This window comes from Bos javanicus, chromosome 1 (genome assembly GCF_032452875.1).
Source record: "Bos javanicus breed banteng chromosome 1, ARS-OSU_banteng_1.0, whole genome shotgun sequence".
NCBI classification, from domain to species: Eukaryota; Metazoa; Chordata; class Mammalia; order Artiodactyla; family Bovidae; genus Bos; species Bos javanicus.
The window spans coordinates 126,488,079-126,507,434 of record NC_083868.1 but is presented as its reverse complement, the minus strand read 5'-3'; the positions used below and the strand labels follow the sequence as shown (position 1 = coordinate 126,507,434).

The 19,356-nt window shown below is 34.4% G+C and overlaps 1 protein-coding gene across 4 annotated transcripts in view; it reads right to left on the bottom strand.

Moving 5' to 3' along the window:
* XRN1 (5'-3' exoribonuclease 1) overlaps positions 1 to 19,356 on the bottom strand; it is a 113,033-nt gene that overhangs the window by 52,752 nt on the left and 40,925 nt on the right. For all 4 annotated transcript variants that reach the window (XM_061419614.1, XM_061419637.1, XM_061419625.1 and 1 more), the window contains 9 exons: positions 19,054 to 19,174; positions 18,858 to 18,956; positions 14,869 to 14,972; positions 12,164 to 12,295; positions 9,349 to 9,511; positions 8,541 to 8,654; positions 5,819 to 5,917; positions 3,049 to 3,164; positions 2,410 to 2,556 (listed from right to left, as the gene is read on the bottom strand). In XM_061419614.1, the coding sequence (XP_061275598.1) occupies positions 2,410 to 2,556; positions 3,049 to 3,164; positions 5,819 to 5,917; positions 8,541 to 8,654; positions 9,349 to 9,511; positions 12,164 to 12,295; positions 14,869 to 14,972; positions 18,858 to 18,956; positions 19,054 to 19,174 (1,095 nt within the window). The remainder of the gene's footprint in view (positions 1 to 2,409; positions 2,557 to 3,048; positions 3,165 to 5,818; positions 5,918 to 8,540; positions 8,655 to 9,348; positions 9,512 to 12,163; positions 12,296 to 14,868; positions 14,973 to 18,857; positions 18,957 to 19,053; positions 19,175 to 19,356) is intronic.

Below are 19,356 nucleotides of genomic sequence, written 5' to 3'. Positions count from 1 at the left end.
AATAAGGCCAACCACTGTTTCTACTGTTTCCCCATCTATTTCCCATGAAGTGATGGGACCAGATGCCATGATCTTCGTTTTCTGAATGTTGAGCTTTAAGCCAACTTTTTCACTCTCCTCTTTTACTTTCATCAAGAGGCTCTTTAGTTCCTCTTCACTTTCTGCCATAAGGGTGGTGTCATCTGCATATCTGAGGTTATTGATATTTCTCCCAGCAATCTTGATTCCAGCTTGTGTTTCTTCCAGCCCAGCGTTTCTCATGATGTACTCTGCATATAAGTTAACTAAGCAGGGTGACAATATACAGCCTTGACGCACTCTTTTTCCTATTTGGAACCAGTCTGTTGTTCCATGTCCAGTTCTAGCTATTGCTTCCTGTCATTAGGATAAGCCCTAATCCAATATGACCAGTGTCCTTATAAAAGGACGAAGAGGTAGACACAAACAAAGGAAAGATGATATGCATCAAAGGAAACCATAAACAAAACAAAAAGATAACTCAAAGAATGGGAGAAAATATTTGCAAACAAAGTGACTGACAAAGGATTAATCTCTAAAATACACAAAAAGGTCACATAGCTGTATGTTAGAAAAACAAACAACTCAATAAAAAAATGGGCAGATCTATGAGAAATATATACATTTCTCCAAAGAAGAAACACAGATGGCCAAAAGGTACATGAAAATACGTTCAATAGTGCTAGATAAAGTGTGCAGAAAGGGGAACCCTCCTACACTGATGGTGGGAATATAAATTGATACAACCACTATGGTGAATAGTATGGAGGTTCCATGAAAGACTAAAAATAGAATGACTATCTGATCCAGCAATCTCACTCCTGGGCCAGTATCTTGAGAAAAACATAATCCAAAAAGATAAATGCACCCCAATGTTCACCACAGCACTATTATTTACAATAGCCAAGACATAGAAGCAACGGAAATGTCCATCAGCAGAAGAATGGTTAAAGAAGATGTATGCATATATTCAATGGAATATTACTCAGCCATAAAAAGGTATGAAATAATGCCATTTACAGCAACATGAATGGACCTAGATTATCATACTAAGTGAAATAGTACAGAGAAAGACAAATATGATATCACTCATATGTGGAATCTAATTCAAAAAAAAAGAGACAAATGAACTTATATATTTGTACAGTATACAAATGTACAAAACAGAAACAGACTTTCACAAACAAACTTATGATTACCAAAGGGGAAACGTGGGGGACAGGGATAAATCAGGAGCTTGGGATGAACACACATACACTACCATATATAAGACAGATAACCAACAAGGACAGAGGAGACTGGCGGGCTACAGTTCATAGGGTCGCATAGAGTTGGATACAACTCAAGTGATTCAGCACGCATGCATAACCAACAAGGACATATTATAAAGCACAAGGAACACTATTCAATATTCTGTGATAACCTGTAAGGGAAAAGAATGTAAAAAAGGAATGAATATATATATGTTTTAATATAACTGAATCCCTTTTTGTATATCTGAAAGACAATGCTTTAAATCAACTATACTCCAATAAAATTAAAAGAAAAAGATGATATTAAGACACATAGGGAGAAAAACCATGTGAAGATGGAGGACTGGGGTAATACAGCTATAGGCTAAGGAACAAAACTTATGAGGCTACAAGAAGCTAGGAGGGAGGCATGGACAGTTCCTTCCCTAGCACCTCCAGGGGACGTATGGCCCTATCAACACCTTGATTTTGGACTCTGGTCTCCAGAACTGTGAGACAATAAATTCCTGTCATTTTAAGCCATGCAGTTTGTGTACTTTGGCAAAGCAGCCCTAGAAAACTAATGATTCTCAAATATGAGAGAGTTAGAAACCAGTGAAGCAATGGAGAGAACATTCAATCATTTAATAGAAATAAGAGATATTTCCTGTAAATCTTTGACACTGAGTAAACTCAGTAAATCCTGGTACTCAGGTTTCTCACTTTTATAATGAGGAGTTGAGACCTGTTGATTTTTCAGACTATTTCAGTAATAAAAATCAATAATTTAGGATAATAGTCGACTGTCCAGCTGGAGTTTTAAGAAAATTCACTATGCCAAGGGTCGTTGTATTTATACATACCAATTTTATTACTACTGACACAGACATTTAGACTAGAGAAAAATTTATGACAGTAAGTTTAAGAAATTTTTAATTAAAGGGAGGGCCAGTCTCATTATCCTTTTTCACTGTGAATAATTTAAGTACAGTATTTTCCCACTCTGTTTTAGTTAATGTCTATAACACTCCATGACTTTAAGTTAATTTATATGTATTATGTTTTACTAAAGGAAACACTTTCCTTATCAGGAAGGCAAAATCCTTATCACATTCCTACGTTTTTGGATGTCTAGTAGGATCCTGCCACAGGAACTTACCTCTCCAAGTACTCTGCAAGAAGTTGTTCTGCTGCAGATGAATACATCCATTCGTTTCCAACTTTCTTAGTATATCCAGGTACCTCCTCATTTTTTTTGTTGAATTTGAGATTCAAACCCACATTTGCTTTATGGTCTCCATGAGGGCTGAATTTAAACCACACACACACATACACACAAAAGTTTTAAAATTTTGTTCAAAGAATACAAAGCTTTGCTTTCAATTTTTAGAAAAGTTTTCTATATTTTAGTTATCATGGTTATTTCCAAAGTAGTAGAAGTAGAAAAACTAGAGGAAAGGCTTCAAAACCCAAGTTAACAAAGCATATAAACAGATTATATAATTAGAGAGGAGAATGAAACAAGAAAATTCAGGGAAATATATTATGAGATTCACACACACCTTCTGATACCTTTTTTCAAGGTTCAATTTGTTAGCTGCTAAAAATAATAACTGTCTTTCCAACCACCTACAGCATGTGCCATTTAGATGAAAGACCACCATCAGAGGATTTATACGTAATTTTTAAGGAAAATTCAAAGCAATAAGAGAAAATAATTACTGAAATATTAACCATTTTATTTTTATCATTTATTTTTTTCTGCCACTTTAAGTAAATTTCTCTAACATAAACTTACTTTCTCCTAGATCCTCTTCCAATAAAAATACTTCCTGTAAACCTTGAAACAAGGTATCCACTCACTCCAAGGCGACTGGCCAACACATATCCTGGGTTGTACTTTATAGAATATTTCTTTAAATATAAAAACAAAAAAGTCAATTATGGAAACACAAAGAATTAAAGCAGTATATCTTTACCTTTAAAATCTGGAGACAATCAAGACATCACTAACATTTTGGATTGTGGCAATGAAAAGATTTTTAAAAAAGTGACCTATTTTCCCACCCCACCTCACCCCCAACTTTTTTTAAAGAGGATTTATAGGTAGAATTTTTCTACTCTTTTCTATCCTTAAAGGACAGGATTCCCAAGGATGAATGAAAGGGGGAGGAAATCACACAGTCTGTGAAACTGTCTCAAGACAAAAACTCTACTGTAAGTACTAAATGGCAAGTTCTATAGATGAGAACTAGTTTTAAAAAATTACTTTTCATATTCTAAAAAGGACCTGGTAGAGTACCTGGGACAAAATGAGGTCTTGATAATTACAACATTGAATTAAAACATGAGTATGTCATCAAAATAGTTGCTACTGAGCAAAACTGAGTGCCCTTCATACGTGGATATATGTAATATTTATTTCTCCTAATTGTTAATTATCATACGAAAATAACATGTAGAGGCTCATAATAGCATCGTTAATATAATTCAGTCAATGAAATTTTATGTATTTAGGGGAAGAAACTATGAAGATAGTCAAATTAAAAAAAAGTATCAGACCATTTAATTTTTAACCCCAGGAAGCAAATTACTCACACATTCAGTACCAACAAGGGTAAGCTATCATATACTACTAATATCATGTGTACAATAATACACACATACTTATTTTATATAGATTTCATATACTATATTCTTATAAATGAATATATAAATACAATAAATGCTATATTTATTAATAAATTATATAATTATTTTATATTCTTATTTCATGGGAATATAAGGATAGTTTATCAAAAGTAAAGCAAAATTTCCAGAGATTTGTAAGGAATTATTTTCCACCATTTTTTTTTTTAATGATCATATCTATAATGATCCCTAAATGAACAAATTCTTTAGGCACTTGAGACATAGAGTCACTTTTTTTCTTAAAGTCACTCAGTTGTGTCTGCCTCTTTGTGACCCCATGGACTATACAATCCTTGGAATTCTCTAGGCCAGAATACTGGAGTGAGTAACCCTTCCGTTCTCCAGGGGATCGTCACAACCCAGAGATTGAACCCAGGTCTCCTGCATGGTAGGTGGATTCTTAACCAGCTGAGCCACCAGGGAAGTCCAAGAATACTGGAGTGGGTAGCCTATCCCTTCTCCAGCAGATCTTCCCGACCCAGGAATCGAACGAGGGTCTCCTGCATTGCAGGCAGATTCTTTACCAACTGAGCTACTAGGGAAGCCCCATAATGTCACTATCACAATACATTAATATGCTAGTAAAGAATGCAACACAATTTTTCCATCAAAATCATTATCAGATTTAGAAATAACACAAACAAATCAAGTAATGCTTTCCAGAATAGAAAGGAAGAATTAAGGCAGTAGTTCTCTATCACAGATAGTACTGCTTTTTGAATAAGCATTTGAAAACAATAAATGACACAGCCTACAAGTACTTAGTGTCCAGGGACCAAGGATGCCAACTGTCCTGCCATATACAGGGCAGTCCTCTTTAACACACAGTTGACCCACTCAGAAAATAATTAGTACTCCTTTTGAAAAATACTGGGTTATAGTATGGTTAAAATTAATTAAATCACCACAAATATCCTAGTATATGTAAAATAAGCAGTAGAGAAAGAAGGTTTGAGTGAAAGTTAAAGAAAGAAAATATACTGGAGAGGGCATTCCTAGCAACATTGTCCCCTTAGAACTGGGCAGGCTGTTTCAGATCTAGAAAAAGCCAAGGATGAAGCAACACAAGTTCTTCTACCTCCACTGACTCCCAAACAAAGCTCCAGCTTCTTCATTTAAAGGTTCACTTTCCTGATTTCCTGACTTCTGCATTATTTCTCCAAAAGAGACCCTGTGGCAAGATTTTAGGGCCTTCTCTGCTCTCCATAAAGGTTCCTCACGTGTATGCTAATAACTAATGCCTTAAATTCATTTCACAGGAAATAAAATTTTAGATTTTACCACTAGTGAAAATAAAATATAAGTAGCAACAGCTGGCTAAATGTGAATTAATTTCAGTCAAGTTAATTATCTAATCAATCAGTATGAACAAATGATAGATATCAGGATTACCACCTTATTTTAAAAGTGAAAAATAAAAGAATGTCATGAACTTAAGTGAAGTTTCTAATTTTCTCCAGGGACTGTTCATCTTTAGCTGAATAGAGATGCATAACCTTTGCAAGAAGGTCATTTGTCACTTGTAACTGAAAGTTCAGGCTTTAATTATGAAAGGCTTTAAAAAACCTGTCTATTCCCAGAAGGTATACTAATCAATGTGCCACTTACAAGCTTGAACAAAATAACCCATAACAACTATTACAGATTAATAATAGGATTTGCCTCCCAAAGATCTGTTTTTTTCCCTCCCAAAGATCTGCATGAAGTTTTGAGCACAGATGCCATACTTATTTTTAAATAATACTAGAGGCAACTGTGAGAGAATTTAATCAGTGTTAAATAAAATATTTGCAATAACTTAAAGGAGGTACCAAAAATGTCCTTCTAACATTTTAAAAGTTAATTCTAAATTAAACAATATGGACTATTATACTCACATGCTGGTTTTGTATTAAAGCATCAAGATTGGGTTCACATGGAATGCTGAAAACCACACGAATTCTGCCTTCTGTAATCACATCCCCTGAATCCTGAACCTTAGAGGAAAAAAAAAAAAGTCACAATATATTTGAGTCTCTTTCATTACATTTTATTTACTTATTTTTCTACTTATTTGAACAGTGTTTATTATTTCTGCAATACAGTAAAACAAGGTGGATAGTGGAAATTTTCTTGGAACTTGTAAGTCAATGAGCTTATATTATAAATTTGAGTCACTGTACTTTGCTTTAACCAGTTGTTAACCAGTCTTTAAAAAAAAAAAAAAAAACTAACTTCAATTTGCAAGTAAGTTCAAACTACCAAAAAGTTGCAAAAATAAAAACAAGTCCAAGAACATTTACCCAGATTCACCTATTATCAGCACTTTACTAACGTTTGTGCTCTATGTGTATTTGTGTGATTCCATACTCAGTCACTAAGTTGTGTCCAACTCTTTGTGACCCCCAAGGACTATAGCCCAACCAGGCTCCTTTGTCCATGGGATTTCCAAGGCCAGAATACTGGAGTGGTTTGCCATTTCCTTCTCCAGGGGATCTTCCTGACCCAGGAATAGAACCCGTGTCTCCTGCTTGGCAGGAGGATTCTTTATTGCTGAGTCGTTGGGAAGCCCCATGTGTGTATTTACATACGCATAATTACTTTTTGGAAATTTCTGAGGGTATATATTATATATATCATATATGGGCTTCCATGGTGGCTCATGGTAGGGAATCTGCCTGCAATGCAGGAGACCCTTGGATCAGGAAGATCCCCTAGAGAAGGGAATGGCAAATCACTCCAGTATTCTTGCCTGGAGAATTCCATGGACAAAGGAGCCTGCAGGATACATACAGTCCAACGGGTTGCAGAGTTGGACATAACTAAGCGACTAACACTTTCACCATGTATGTATTTACATGTACATAATTATTTTTTGGAAATTTCTGAGAGTGTATTATATATATCGTATCTGTAACCACTAAACATTTTGGTAAATAAAAAGAAGGATATTTTATTATATTACCATAGTATAGTTATTAAGTACATAAACTTATGACAAATACTTTAATTTATTGCCTGTATATCAATTTTGTCTGTTGACCTAAAAATGACTATATTTATAGAAAACTCTTTTCTCCCTCTACCACAGGACCAAGCAAGGATCAGATACTGCATTTTGTTGTCATATCTCTTTAGCCTCCTTTAATCTAGAATTTACCCAGAGTGCCTGTCTTTTATACACTAACCTTTCAAAGAATCTATTTCATTCCTCCCTCTCCACCCTGTGTTTTAAAAAAAAGTTCTACAATTTGGAGTTTTCTAGTGCTTTTTTGTGATTAGGTTAATGTTATATATTCTCAGCCAGAAGAGTGCACAGAAAATATGTCCTTTGTAGACTATCCTGTCTGGAGGTACAGAATATTCATCTGTCCCTCAATGATATTAATATTAATCATAAAATCAAGATGTTGCTCAACTTCTTAACTGTACAATGATAGTTTTTTGTTTTCCCTGAAATGAAATTAACAACCTATGGGGAGACATTTTCTAAGACCATGAAAATATCTTGTTCCTGGATCAAAGGCTCCCTTTAGATTTATCTTCCAATGACTGTTGCCTGATCCAACCTGAATCACAATGCGTGTTAAACGGTGGTTTTCCAACTCCCTCTGGTTTTCTAACTCCCTCACTCCCTCCACAATTACCCTTTAAATAATACTAGAAGCAAAAACTCTTCCCCTTCCCATTCATTTATCTATTTCTTATCACTATGGAATCATGCATTCCTAATGATTTATAATTAACATGTACTTGATTAGTTTAGTACTTAAACAGTCCCACATTTGGCCAGTCGGAGGCTCTTCAACCTGGTTCCTGTGTTTATGTGATATGCTCTCATCACTCTTGTGAATACTTCCTTGCTTTCCCACATAACTAGAGGTTCTAGGCTCATCTTGAACTTATTCTGCCCCAGCCCTGTATTCAGGCTTTTCTTTGAGAAGCCTCATTCCTTTTATCGGGATATGGTGTTAGAGATCAAGATCAACATGTTACATGGTACCACGGTGTCTTTGCTTCCAATTCTTAAAGCAAATAGAGCCAGAAAATATATCTATGTATTGAGACATATACATTTATGCATCTACAAATATACACACAAAGATATATACACACACGTGCCTATATACATACCTATAAATCTTTAAAGGTATTTTAGTAATTATGAGTCCACATTACTACCTCCAATTTTAATCTTTCCTCACAAGTTCTTCTTGCATTCTCCTGTTCTATACATGCATGTACCTCTTCTCATGTGAGAGGTGGAATTCCCCAAAACATCAACACATATATAAATTCATCATAATTTACATCTAAAATACATAATAATACATCTAAAATAATTTCAGAACCGCCTCATGCATGCTACCACGATAAATAAACCTACAAAAAACCAGATCAGAATCTGAATTCTTTTTCCATCACCTCCTGATCTCAATGTGCTCAACACTAAAAATATATAGCCAAATACTGTGCTTATAAATTAGATGAATAAATTTTTTCTTATTTTTCCCCTTCAGTATTACATTTTTACTTTACACCTAAATGAAGAGAAGTTAAATAATTGTATTAACTTGAAACCAGGAAGAATTTTAATTAGTAATAATAACAGAAACTAACCTCTCCAGTGCATCCATAGTAGGGTGTTCCCAGCATAAAGACCATACTTCTAGGAGGAAACAAGTCATCCAATGTTTTTATACTGGAGAAACGGGAGTCAAAAGCTCGGATGTCCTATGTAGAATGAAATATAAAAGTGAGTCATCATGGTCAAAATTTCTATAGATTGTATATCAAGATTTTTTTCCTATGGGATTATGACTATGTAGTCTACAAATGTCAAATGTAAAGATTTTCTACATAACAATACTAGAAATGAAATTTTATCTCCTTACATGCCACACACTCTTCTAGGTACTTCACAAATTTATTAGCTCATTTCATCCTCAAGACAACCCTCTGTAGCAAAGGCCATTACTAGACCCACTTTATAGATGAGGAAACTAAAGCATGGAAAGAGGCAATCTTGTCTTAGGTTATATAGCTAAGAAATAAACTCAGTCGGTGCTCTTACTCACTATGCTACACTATCTCACCAAAATTACATTATCGCTACATGCTTTAAAAAAACTTGGTCCCCTCACAACATCTAAGATCACAAACACAATAGCAATAAATTTACTACTTTATTTAAAGCAAGATTTTTTAAGGATAAAAATAAATAAATACAAAAGACAAGTTTCCTAGACATACCCAGAATGAGTGTCTGAGCATGTTATACTCCTTTTAAAGACCACAGTACCTTGCAAATTACATTAAATAACAATATCAACTATATGTTGCTGCATATTAATATGATTTAATCTTTTCTTCATACAGTGTACAACAGTGTACATTAAGATAGGACGGAGACCTGATGGAGACTTACTTTGACAATGGTTTGATAAACAAATGGAAGAACTTGTTTTGACCACTGTTTCTCTAGACGGACTTCTCCATTTTGATTTATTTGATATTTACGACCTGTGAGTAACTGACCATATACAACTGCAGATGTTTCGTTTATTATTATTCCTTTTCTTCTCAGGTAGCTCAAAGAAAAAATAAAAAATAAACGAAGTCGTGTACGAGTGTATATACATTCTATAATGATAATCAACATCAAACCACCAACTCATAATCAAATCCATAAATAAATTTTAAATAAATATGCTAGTAGTTCTGAGTACCTAATAAGACTTTTTACACTATTCTGTGGCTACCCTTCCCAAAGTCTGTAAGATTAAATAAGAATTTAGAGAGTTATAAGAAACTCCTATGTTTCATACCCACTAGGCTGGCTATAACAAAAAGCAGCAAAAACAAGAATGGTGGAAAGGATATGGAGAAACTGAAACACTTGTACACTGCTGATGGGAGTGTAAAATGGTGCACCCACTGTGGAAAACAGTTTTTACAGTTCCTCAGAAAGTTAAACACAGAAGTGCTAAACAGCCCAGCAATTTCACTTTTAGGTATATAACCAAAGAACTGGAAACATGTCATCAAATAAATATTTATAGACCAATGCTCATAGCAGTGCTATTCACAATAGCAGAAAGGTGGAAAGAAACCATATGTCCACCAACAGATGAACGCATAAACAAAAGGTGACACATACGTACAATGAAATATTTGCCCATAAAAAGAAGTAAGTACTGATATACTACAATGTGTATGAACCCCCTAAACATGCTATGTGAAATCAGCCAGATAGAAAAGGTCACATATTATGTGATTCCATTTGTATGAAATATCCAGAACAGGTGAATCTAAAAACACAGACAATAGAGACTGACTGACAGGCATTCAGTGGGCCTTTTCAATCTAAACCAGGGGTTGGCAAGCTATGGTCATTGGCCAAATTCAGACTGCTTCCTGCTGTTGTAAGTAAATTTTGTTCAAACAGCCATTCATTTATTTAACGTCAATGGCTGCTTTTGTGATACAACAACAGAGTTGAGTAGCTGTAACAAAAACCATAAAATCCACAAAACCTAAAGTATTTACTCTCCAGCCTTTACAGAAAGTTTGCTGATCCTTTCTCAGCTTGATTTTTTAGCTCACTGATTCAGTCTTCAGTATGCCCATATTAATACTTAGAACATCTAGTGAACTAATTATAAAAATCACAATTTTAATTTTTGTATACACGCTTATACTTAAATATATGTATTATATATATACCTAAGTATATTATATAATATGTACATATTATATTATAGTTACCTACATAGTATGTAGTTTAATAACATTACTATATATATTTTTTATAGCAAAATTTAAATTATGGTGAAAAAGCCAGATGTGTTCCCTATCCTTATGGAGCATACTATCCATGAAAAGAATCATTAATCATACTCATAAATCTATTAATTCTATTTATGTGCTATAAAATAAAATTCAGAATAATGTGAGCCATGACAAGGGTATCTGACTTACACTGCTGCTGCTGCTAAGTCACGTCAGTCATGTCCGACTCTGTGCGACCCCATAGACAGCAGCCCACCAGGATCCTCCGTCCCTGGGATTCTCCAGGCAAGAACACTGGAGTGGGTTGCCAACTGCTACTGCTGCTGCTAAGTCGCTTCAGTCGTGTCCGACTCTGTGCGACCCCACAGACGGCAGCCCACCAGGCTCCCCCATCCCTGGGATTCTCTATGCAAGAACACTGGAGTGGGTTGCCATTTCCTTCTCCAATGTATGAAAGTGAAGAGTGAAAGGGAAGTCATTCAGTCGTGTCCAACTCTTAGCGACCCCATGGACTTCAGCCTACCAGGCTCCTCCGTCCATGGGATTTTCCAGGCAAGAGTACTGGAGTGGGGTGCCATTGCCTTGGGAGGCAAAAAATGCTCTACTTTTCCCTCTAACAGCTATCCTTTTATGCTGGATAGCTTTTCATGGTAGTTTTAAAATTTTTCCTGTTTAATAATTTTAGAATATTATGGCCTGGTATTAGCTCCTAAATTACACTTGATCTTAGCCAAAAGGCCGAGAAGCGATAGCTCCTAAATTACAGAAGAGATATCTTCTTGAGTTCTTATTTATCAATAGATGCTATTACAGTTTAAACAAGAGGACTGATGGATGTACATTTATAACAACACTTTATGTGCCACTGCCAGTTTCTATTACTCTATCTTGATTTAAGGAATTCCAGTGTTTGGATGAAAAAAGAGAGGTACTGTTAGAGTGGGATCATGGGACACAAAGCATCCTGAAAATCCAGGGTTAGCTTCTTCGTTCATTAGTTGGTATAGAACTTGCATTTCTGAATTCAGGGGCATAAGGGGTTTGGACATAGGGAGACAGAAGCGTAGGGAGGAGGGAAGGGTGAAAAACAAAGGAGAGTATTCCATCTTATTCTTATTACTTACATGTGGCCAAGAAATTCATGACCTTATGGTTAGTAAAATGAATGCTGAAATTCAGGCAACTTATTAACTGTGTATTCCTAGGGTAAGTGATTATGTCTTTCCTTCCCTCCTTTCTTTTTCAGTACGTGGTGAAGTATTTTACTGACAAACTGGACAAGGTTCTAACTGCTTTTAATTAGGTTTTATTTTAAATTAGAACTCATTACTTTTTTAATATATAAAATGAAGATGTGACCACAGTGTTAAGTGAAAAATCAGTTAAAAAATAAGTACATTAGACCAGCACATTCTAGTTCAATGACATTAAATACTGTTTATAATACTCACTATTCTGAAATTCCTTGTACTTCTTTTGTCCAATTACATTGTTCTTTGTCTCCAAGATGGACCACTTTAGATGGTGGTGCAGTTCTTCCCAAATAAAGCTTCTGTGTTCCTGGAGGTTCTTCCAAGTAAAACCTTGAAAATTAAAATAAAAATTAAATTACCCCAAATTTGTGGTTTAACATAGAGTTCCAGTAGTGTGAGTCTTCAGAGTGAAAAAATTTCTACATGGTATAATAGAAAAAAAAAACACAAAAAACCTTTTTTAAAACTGTAAAAGGAATTTCAGAACAAGGACTTGTAAAATATTTTAATCAAAATTTAAAAACAAATAGTATTCTGTCTCTTTAAGAAATTAAAATAAATACATAATAAAATACAAATTTTTAAAGAATTAATAATCTCAAATTCAATACAGTATTTTTGCTGAAAAAAAGTTTAACTTGATCCTAATCAAGCCACCATACCTAACTCCCAGTTTACAGGAAATATGTGGGATGGAGGACCAATTTAAATGACACTAATAGGAAACAACTACATAAATTCAGAATTCTACAAAATAACTGACCTGAACTCTAAGAAAAAAAGGCAGGGAAGTAAGTTTAGCTAGGTCTTAGGACATAAAATTAATATACAGGATCAATTATATTTCTGTATACTAGCAGGGGAAACGGAACCTTAAAATATAATACCATTTATTGTGGTTGTTTAGTCGCTAAGTAATGTCCGACTCTTTTGTGACCCCATAGACTGCAGCCTGAGAGGATCCTCTGTCCATGGAACTCTTCAGGCAAGAATATTGGAATGAGTAGCCATTCCCTTCTCTAGGGTATCATCCTGACCCAGGGATTGAACCCACATCTCCTGCACTGTAGGCGCATTCTTTATCACCGATCCATCTGGGAGGCCCAATACCATTTATAGTGGCTTCAAAAATTTTAAATACTTATGTAGGTATAAACCCACTCCAGTGTTCTTGCCTGGAGAATCCCAGGGACGGGGGAGCCTCATCGGCTGCCGTCTATGGGGTCGCACAGAGTCGGACACGACTGAAGCGACTTAGCAGCAGGTATAAATCTAACAAAATATGCACAGGTTCAGTATGCTGAAACAACAAAATAGCGATAAAAGAAATCAAAGATTAAAATTAATGGAGCAATAAAAGGAGATCCATTTGGATCAGAAAATTCAACAAAGATGTCAAATCTCCCCAAATTATGTTTAATAAAATTCCTATCAAAATCTATCAAGGATTTTTTATAGATATTAAAAAAATTCTAAAATATATATGGAAAGGCAAAGGACCAAAAATATCTTAAATAATTTTGAAAAATAAAAAAATGGTGGAAGGAATCCTCTACCTAAGGTTAAGACTCACTACATAGCTACAGTAACAACACAATGCGGTGCTGGCATAAAAACAGACACAGAGACAAATGGAACAAAATGGGGAACCCACAATGCAGATCCATACACATATGCTCAACTTATTTTTGACAAAGATGTAGAAGCAACCTAATGGAGGAAGGAGAGTTTTTTCAACAAACAGTGCTAGAGCAAGCAATTCAATATTCATAGGTAAATATATGAAACTGGACCTCATACCTCATATAAAAATCAATTCAAAATAGATCATGGATTTAAGTGCAAAAGGAGGAAAAACTATAAAAAAATTTCAAGATAATCTTTGGGACTTAGGGTTAGGTGAAGAGTGCTTAGACCAAAAGCATGATCCATTAAAAAAAAACAACAACTAATAAAAAACTAAACTTCAACAAAAAGGCAGGGGAAGTGAATTCTGGTGATTAAAAAAGAATCCTCAAGATTCATATTAGGGTTGACTTCTCACCAACAAAATTAAATGACAAGACAAACTGAGATATGTTTGCAGAGATCTAAGGTTTCTAATTCTAAACATATGTGGGGGAAAAACAACACAAAAAATTTTTTGGATAAGTAATAATTCAGAAAGCATTAACATCCTTACATTTTCTCTGGAAAAAATATTACTTTAGGAAGTTTTAAACATGAAAAAAGAATAAGACGTCAGACCAAGTTTATATGATATAAACATAAAAGATGTCAAAGAATAGATTGTCTAAATACTCACTGATAAAATGATTGTGAAATTTAATAAAGTGTTAAGAAATTATCTTTAGAATAGAAGATATATGTTTTAAAAATTACATATTATTTAAATGAAACCTGGGAAGGGTATGGAAAAGGTAAAGTTACATATGCTAGTCAGTCTTGTCAGAAATAAATATATTTGCTAACAATGACAACTGGTAGAAAAGAATTAGGATATGGAAACTTTCAAGCTATTAAAAGGAAAAGAAGGCAAAAGGGTAAAAATAATATATGCGTCTAAAATATATGCATCTCAAGGGATGTACAATAAAATGTCAACAGTGGTTGAACTTGAAGCGTGTGATTAGAGAACTTTCATTTCCACTAGAAAGTGTAAATATTTTACAAATACTGTATCAGTTAAAATGTATGAATGCTGCTACTGCTGCTAAGTCGCTTCAGTTGTGTCTGACTCTGTGCGACCCTATGGACAGCAGCCCACCAGGTTCCTCTGTCCACAGGATTCTCTAGGCAAGAATGCTGGAGTGAGCTGCCATTTCCTTCTTCAAAATGTATGAATAAAAGCCATCAAATAGCAAAGCATATACACACTTTAAAAATTACAAATAAAATCTTACTTAGTTTCTCCATCTGATACACCAACAACTCTAGCTTCTTCAAGATGAGGCCAATTAACAAAGACAGACTTCCCAAGCACTGATGAAGCTATATTTTCTACACTCTTAAAGTAAAAGCAGAAAAGTTCATTACTGTTTTAGGTCCAAGAGAAAATTTTACAGAGGCAAAATTAAATAATTAAAACTGGCTTGTGTTTACAACTGTGTACTTGAAATCTATAAAACCCCACCTTAGTAATTAAAATATAAAAATATTTGATCACTCAAGCTAATTATTCCCTGCTAGTAACTCCTCTTCACTACTTTATTTCAACTTAATTATTCTATCCAGTCAAATTTTGCTTTTTAAATTTCTCTTCTCTAAGTTGTGCCTTTATTGCTACTCTTTTTTTTTTCTTTCTAGGATTTCTGTTCCTTTAGATTTTTGGTTTTTTCCCCTTTCCTTTTTTAAAAAAATAGTTTTAAGTTGTTTTTACCTATCTGCCTTATTTTACTCTTTATAATTTATTATGAATCTGTGGAAGTTTACCAACATAACCTTCTCCTCTGCCAATCTCTTATTAGACGGGAACTATGACCAACTTAAGTACTTTTCAACAGTATAAATATCACACTAGGAAGCTTGCCTCCTCCTCATTTCTTCAACAGCATTGGCAGTTATTACTGAAGTATAGCCCACTGATTTTAATCCTAAATGAGATTACTTGGTGAGAAAAGAGATATCAGTAAATTCAAACAAAAGAACACTGACCTATAACGTGAGTATTATTGCTCATAATATAGCCAACATTAATAGAAATAATGTTCACCAAGAAACTCAGGTTTTTAGTTCTGCTTCTAACTAGCTGAGCCAATGTCTGCTTTTCAATCTCCTTAATTTAATTGTTTTTAATTTGTAAAATTAATGAGCTGGATTAGTTGCTTTACAAAATTCCATCCAGTAGTAAAATTCTATGATTCTATTATTCTCATGATTATCTGTTTATTTTTCTCATTGGAACTGAAAAAAGTGAAAAGAACAGCACAGATATCTAGAAAAGAGCTTTACTCATTATTGTATATCAGACGGACAGCAAAAAAAGAATCTAAGAAATGTGATTTCGTTTGTGATTGGTATGATTAAATAAGAACACTGGACTTATCTCAAGTTAGAAACCACGGGTTCAAAATTGGATTCTATTTCTTTTCAGCTACAGAGTGTTAAGCAAATCCTTTAATCCCACTGAGTCTGTTTTATGAGAAGCTGTAACATCTACCTCACAATATTCATTTAAGGATAAAATAATATACACAAAAACCTTTGTAAACTATAAAATGCTGTATAATCAGCTTTTTGTATCCATGGGTTCCACATCTGCAGACTCAACCAACCTCTAATGGAGAATACTTTGAGGAAAAAAAAAACTTCAGAAAGTTTCAAAAAGCAAAACTTGAATTTGCCAAATGTTGGCAACTATTTACATAGCATACAAATTGTATTTACAATTATTTATATTGTGTTAGGTGTTATAAGCAATAAAGGGAGTATATATGTAGGTCATATGCAAACATTACAGCTTTTTTTTGGGGGGGGGGGGCACATGGATGTAGCTGCTCCGCAGGCATGTGGGATCTTCCCGTATCAGGGACTGAACCCATTTTCTCCTGCACTGGCTAGCAGATTCTTTACCACTGAGCCACGACGGAAGCTACAACACCATTTTATATAAGAGACTTGAGCATCCACTGGATTTTAGGATCAACCGAGTGTCCTGGAACCAATGCTCCATGGATACCAACTGATTACTGTATAAATATTCTGTTTGAAAAATATCTTAAGTAAAAATTCTTAAAAGGAAACATTACTACTATTGGTTAGACAGCTTTGTAGTAGAAACTGAAGTTGAAGTATAAATTTTCATCCCCTTTTTATTATGCTTGATCATTATAAGCAAATATTTCTTTAATAATTAGAGATGACTATTTTTCGACTTTGGGAGATAACTTTATTGTATTTATTATATGAAGACATTTCTTACTGTGAACATATAAAAAAATGACTATTCTGATAAAACAAGTTTCAATATTATTAGAACTAGGCTCATACTTTTCCTTTCTATATATCTAATTTCATTCTCCCACACTTCCCTTCATTTGGAGGAAAATTTATCCTACTTGCCCAGATTAATCCTTTCACTTAAGCCCTACAGGAAATCCCTTATTTCTTCACATCCGTTCCCTCCACGGTGACTTTAAGACCTCCGTTGTTCTTCAGCCCTACTGCTCTGCTTAAGAAGCTCTACTGTTCTGCTCTGCTTAACAAACTGCCTCTTCTTTACCTACAGCTATGTTTCCAGCCTTTTTTTCAATGAGAAACTTCTGAACTAAGGGGTTAAGATCTGCTTCCTTTACTTTCCATCTAACTAGTCGCAGACTAGTACTCAGGAACTGGACTTCTGCCTCCAACAACCTACTGGAATGGAATTCTCAAAGTCCAATAATGGTGACCAAAGGACCTAGTTTAATTCACTAGGTCTAATTCACAGACCTAGTTTTCACTGTTCTTGAACTGCATGTACCATCTGCTCGTGCTTTTGTGATACTACTTAACTTGGGAATCATTCTCTTTCTTCTCTGAGCACTCTCACTTTTACTGGCTCCTTTTCTACCCTTTATACCTGTGAACCCTTTATACCCTTTATACCCTTGAACCCTCAGAATTCCCTTTTTTCAGGGAAGTCAGCCCCAAGGCCCCAGCCATCATTTCCCTGCTCACGACCTGCATATCCCCATTGCCCTCTAAGCCTCAGCTCTACGTATTCAACTGAGTATAATCATCTTTCTTGACTGAAGTTTTTAATCTGAACCACAGAACACAAAAAACAATTGGACTAGGGATTTTACTAATTCTCCTAAGGATGATACATAACTAGTACTATTCCAAATGCATAAAAACTAATTTAATTTTTATAAGCAAATGGATGACTTAGCACATTAGGGCTTAAATCTCTTGTGGAACCCTGCTAAGAAAGGCTGACAGGGCAGCTCCAGATAAATGTTCTAGAACCAACTTAAAATTCTATTACTGATCATTTATCCCCTCAAACAAGTGCCTCTCCCATTTTAACTTCTTTATTCCAATAAATTTTTCAATTGATTAGTCTGATATTTAGAGTCAGTCATATTTAATATTTTCTTTTTCTTTTCATCCCCTATTTTTGAACAAATGACGGAACTTGTGAATTTAGTCTTGTTCATCTAGATCTATTACCACTTTCACAGTTTATGTCTTTATTATCTAAGGCTTCTACAACCACAACCTCAACTTACAGGCTTTTCCATTTTCTTCCATTTCTCTTTTATGCAATTTAGTCTATTACGCTGCTACCAAATTAATTTTTATGAAAATACCAATTTCAAGATAACAGTCACAAAAAAATAAGTCCAAACTCCTTAGCCTGGTATTCAAGGTCCTCCATAATCTGGCCTCAATCTGTTTTTTCAGCCTTATCTTCTACTATTTCCCAACACAAGTCCTCTGCTTCAGTCAGGTTTATCTATTCCTTCTCCTCAAATACATCACATTTACTCTAAAAAAAGAAAAAGTATTAAAAATTTCAGACATACAGAAAGGTTAAAAAGATAATATGCTAATATCACACTTACTTTTCACTGTAATTCCCAGCTCATGTTATTTTTTTCAACTGGCATACCCTTCCCCTCCTTCTTCCTCTTTGTGATAAGCTTTCTGTTAGTACCCTGCTTAAATCTATTTCTATCTACAGACCTGTACTTAACCTAAATTCACACAGCTCATCTTTCAAAATTCCTTCAGCATTTTTTAGCTCATTATGTCACAATTATACACATCCTTTAATCTGTGTAAATGTTTCTTTACTCTATCCTTATTTCCTGTGAACTTGTGGAGTTCCTACATGTTATACTACTTTGGCAAACACACTGCAGCTAGAATGCTTTTATGTATAATATACAGTAAAGAAAATACTTACAAGTTCATCTGACTCAGCATTCACTAAGATTTCCAACATCATGTTTTCTCCACGACTGCTTTGCTGGAATACTTGAACCCCACTTTTCTTTAAAAAAAACTTTAAAAGAATTCGTAGAATTTAATTTTTAATTATTTTTCCACAATTACTTCACTTTCAATACAGTAAAAAATTTCTGAACTAAATAGCCACTGACTTTGTGTTTGATGTGTTTCAAAGTAGGAAATCCACAGAAATATAATGCCTTCTGGTCAACCTTGGTTATGTTGTTCTTGCTTATATCTATACGCCAAGCATCTAATGATATTATTTTATACCTAGAAAATAAATCAAGGTATTTGATTTAAAATTCATACATTACAAGCAATCATAGTTTTTCAGCATCCCTTCAGTATTTTGCAAGAGTTACCCTTGCTTTTAAACATGAGAATAACAATTTGTCCTTTAAGAAAAAGAAAATATAAAGCAGCAGATTCTCTGTTGTTACTAATTTAGACAC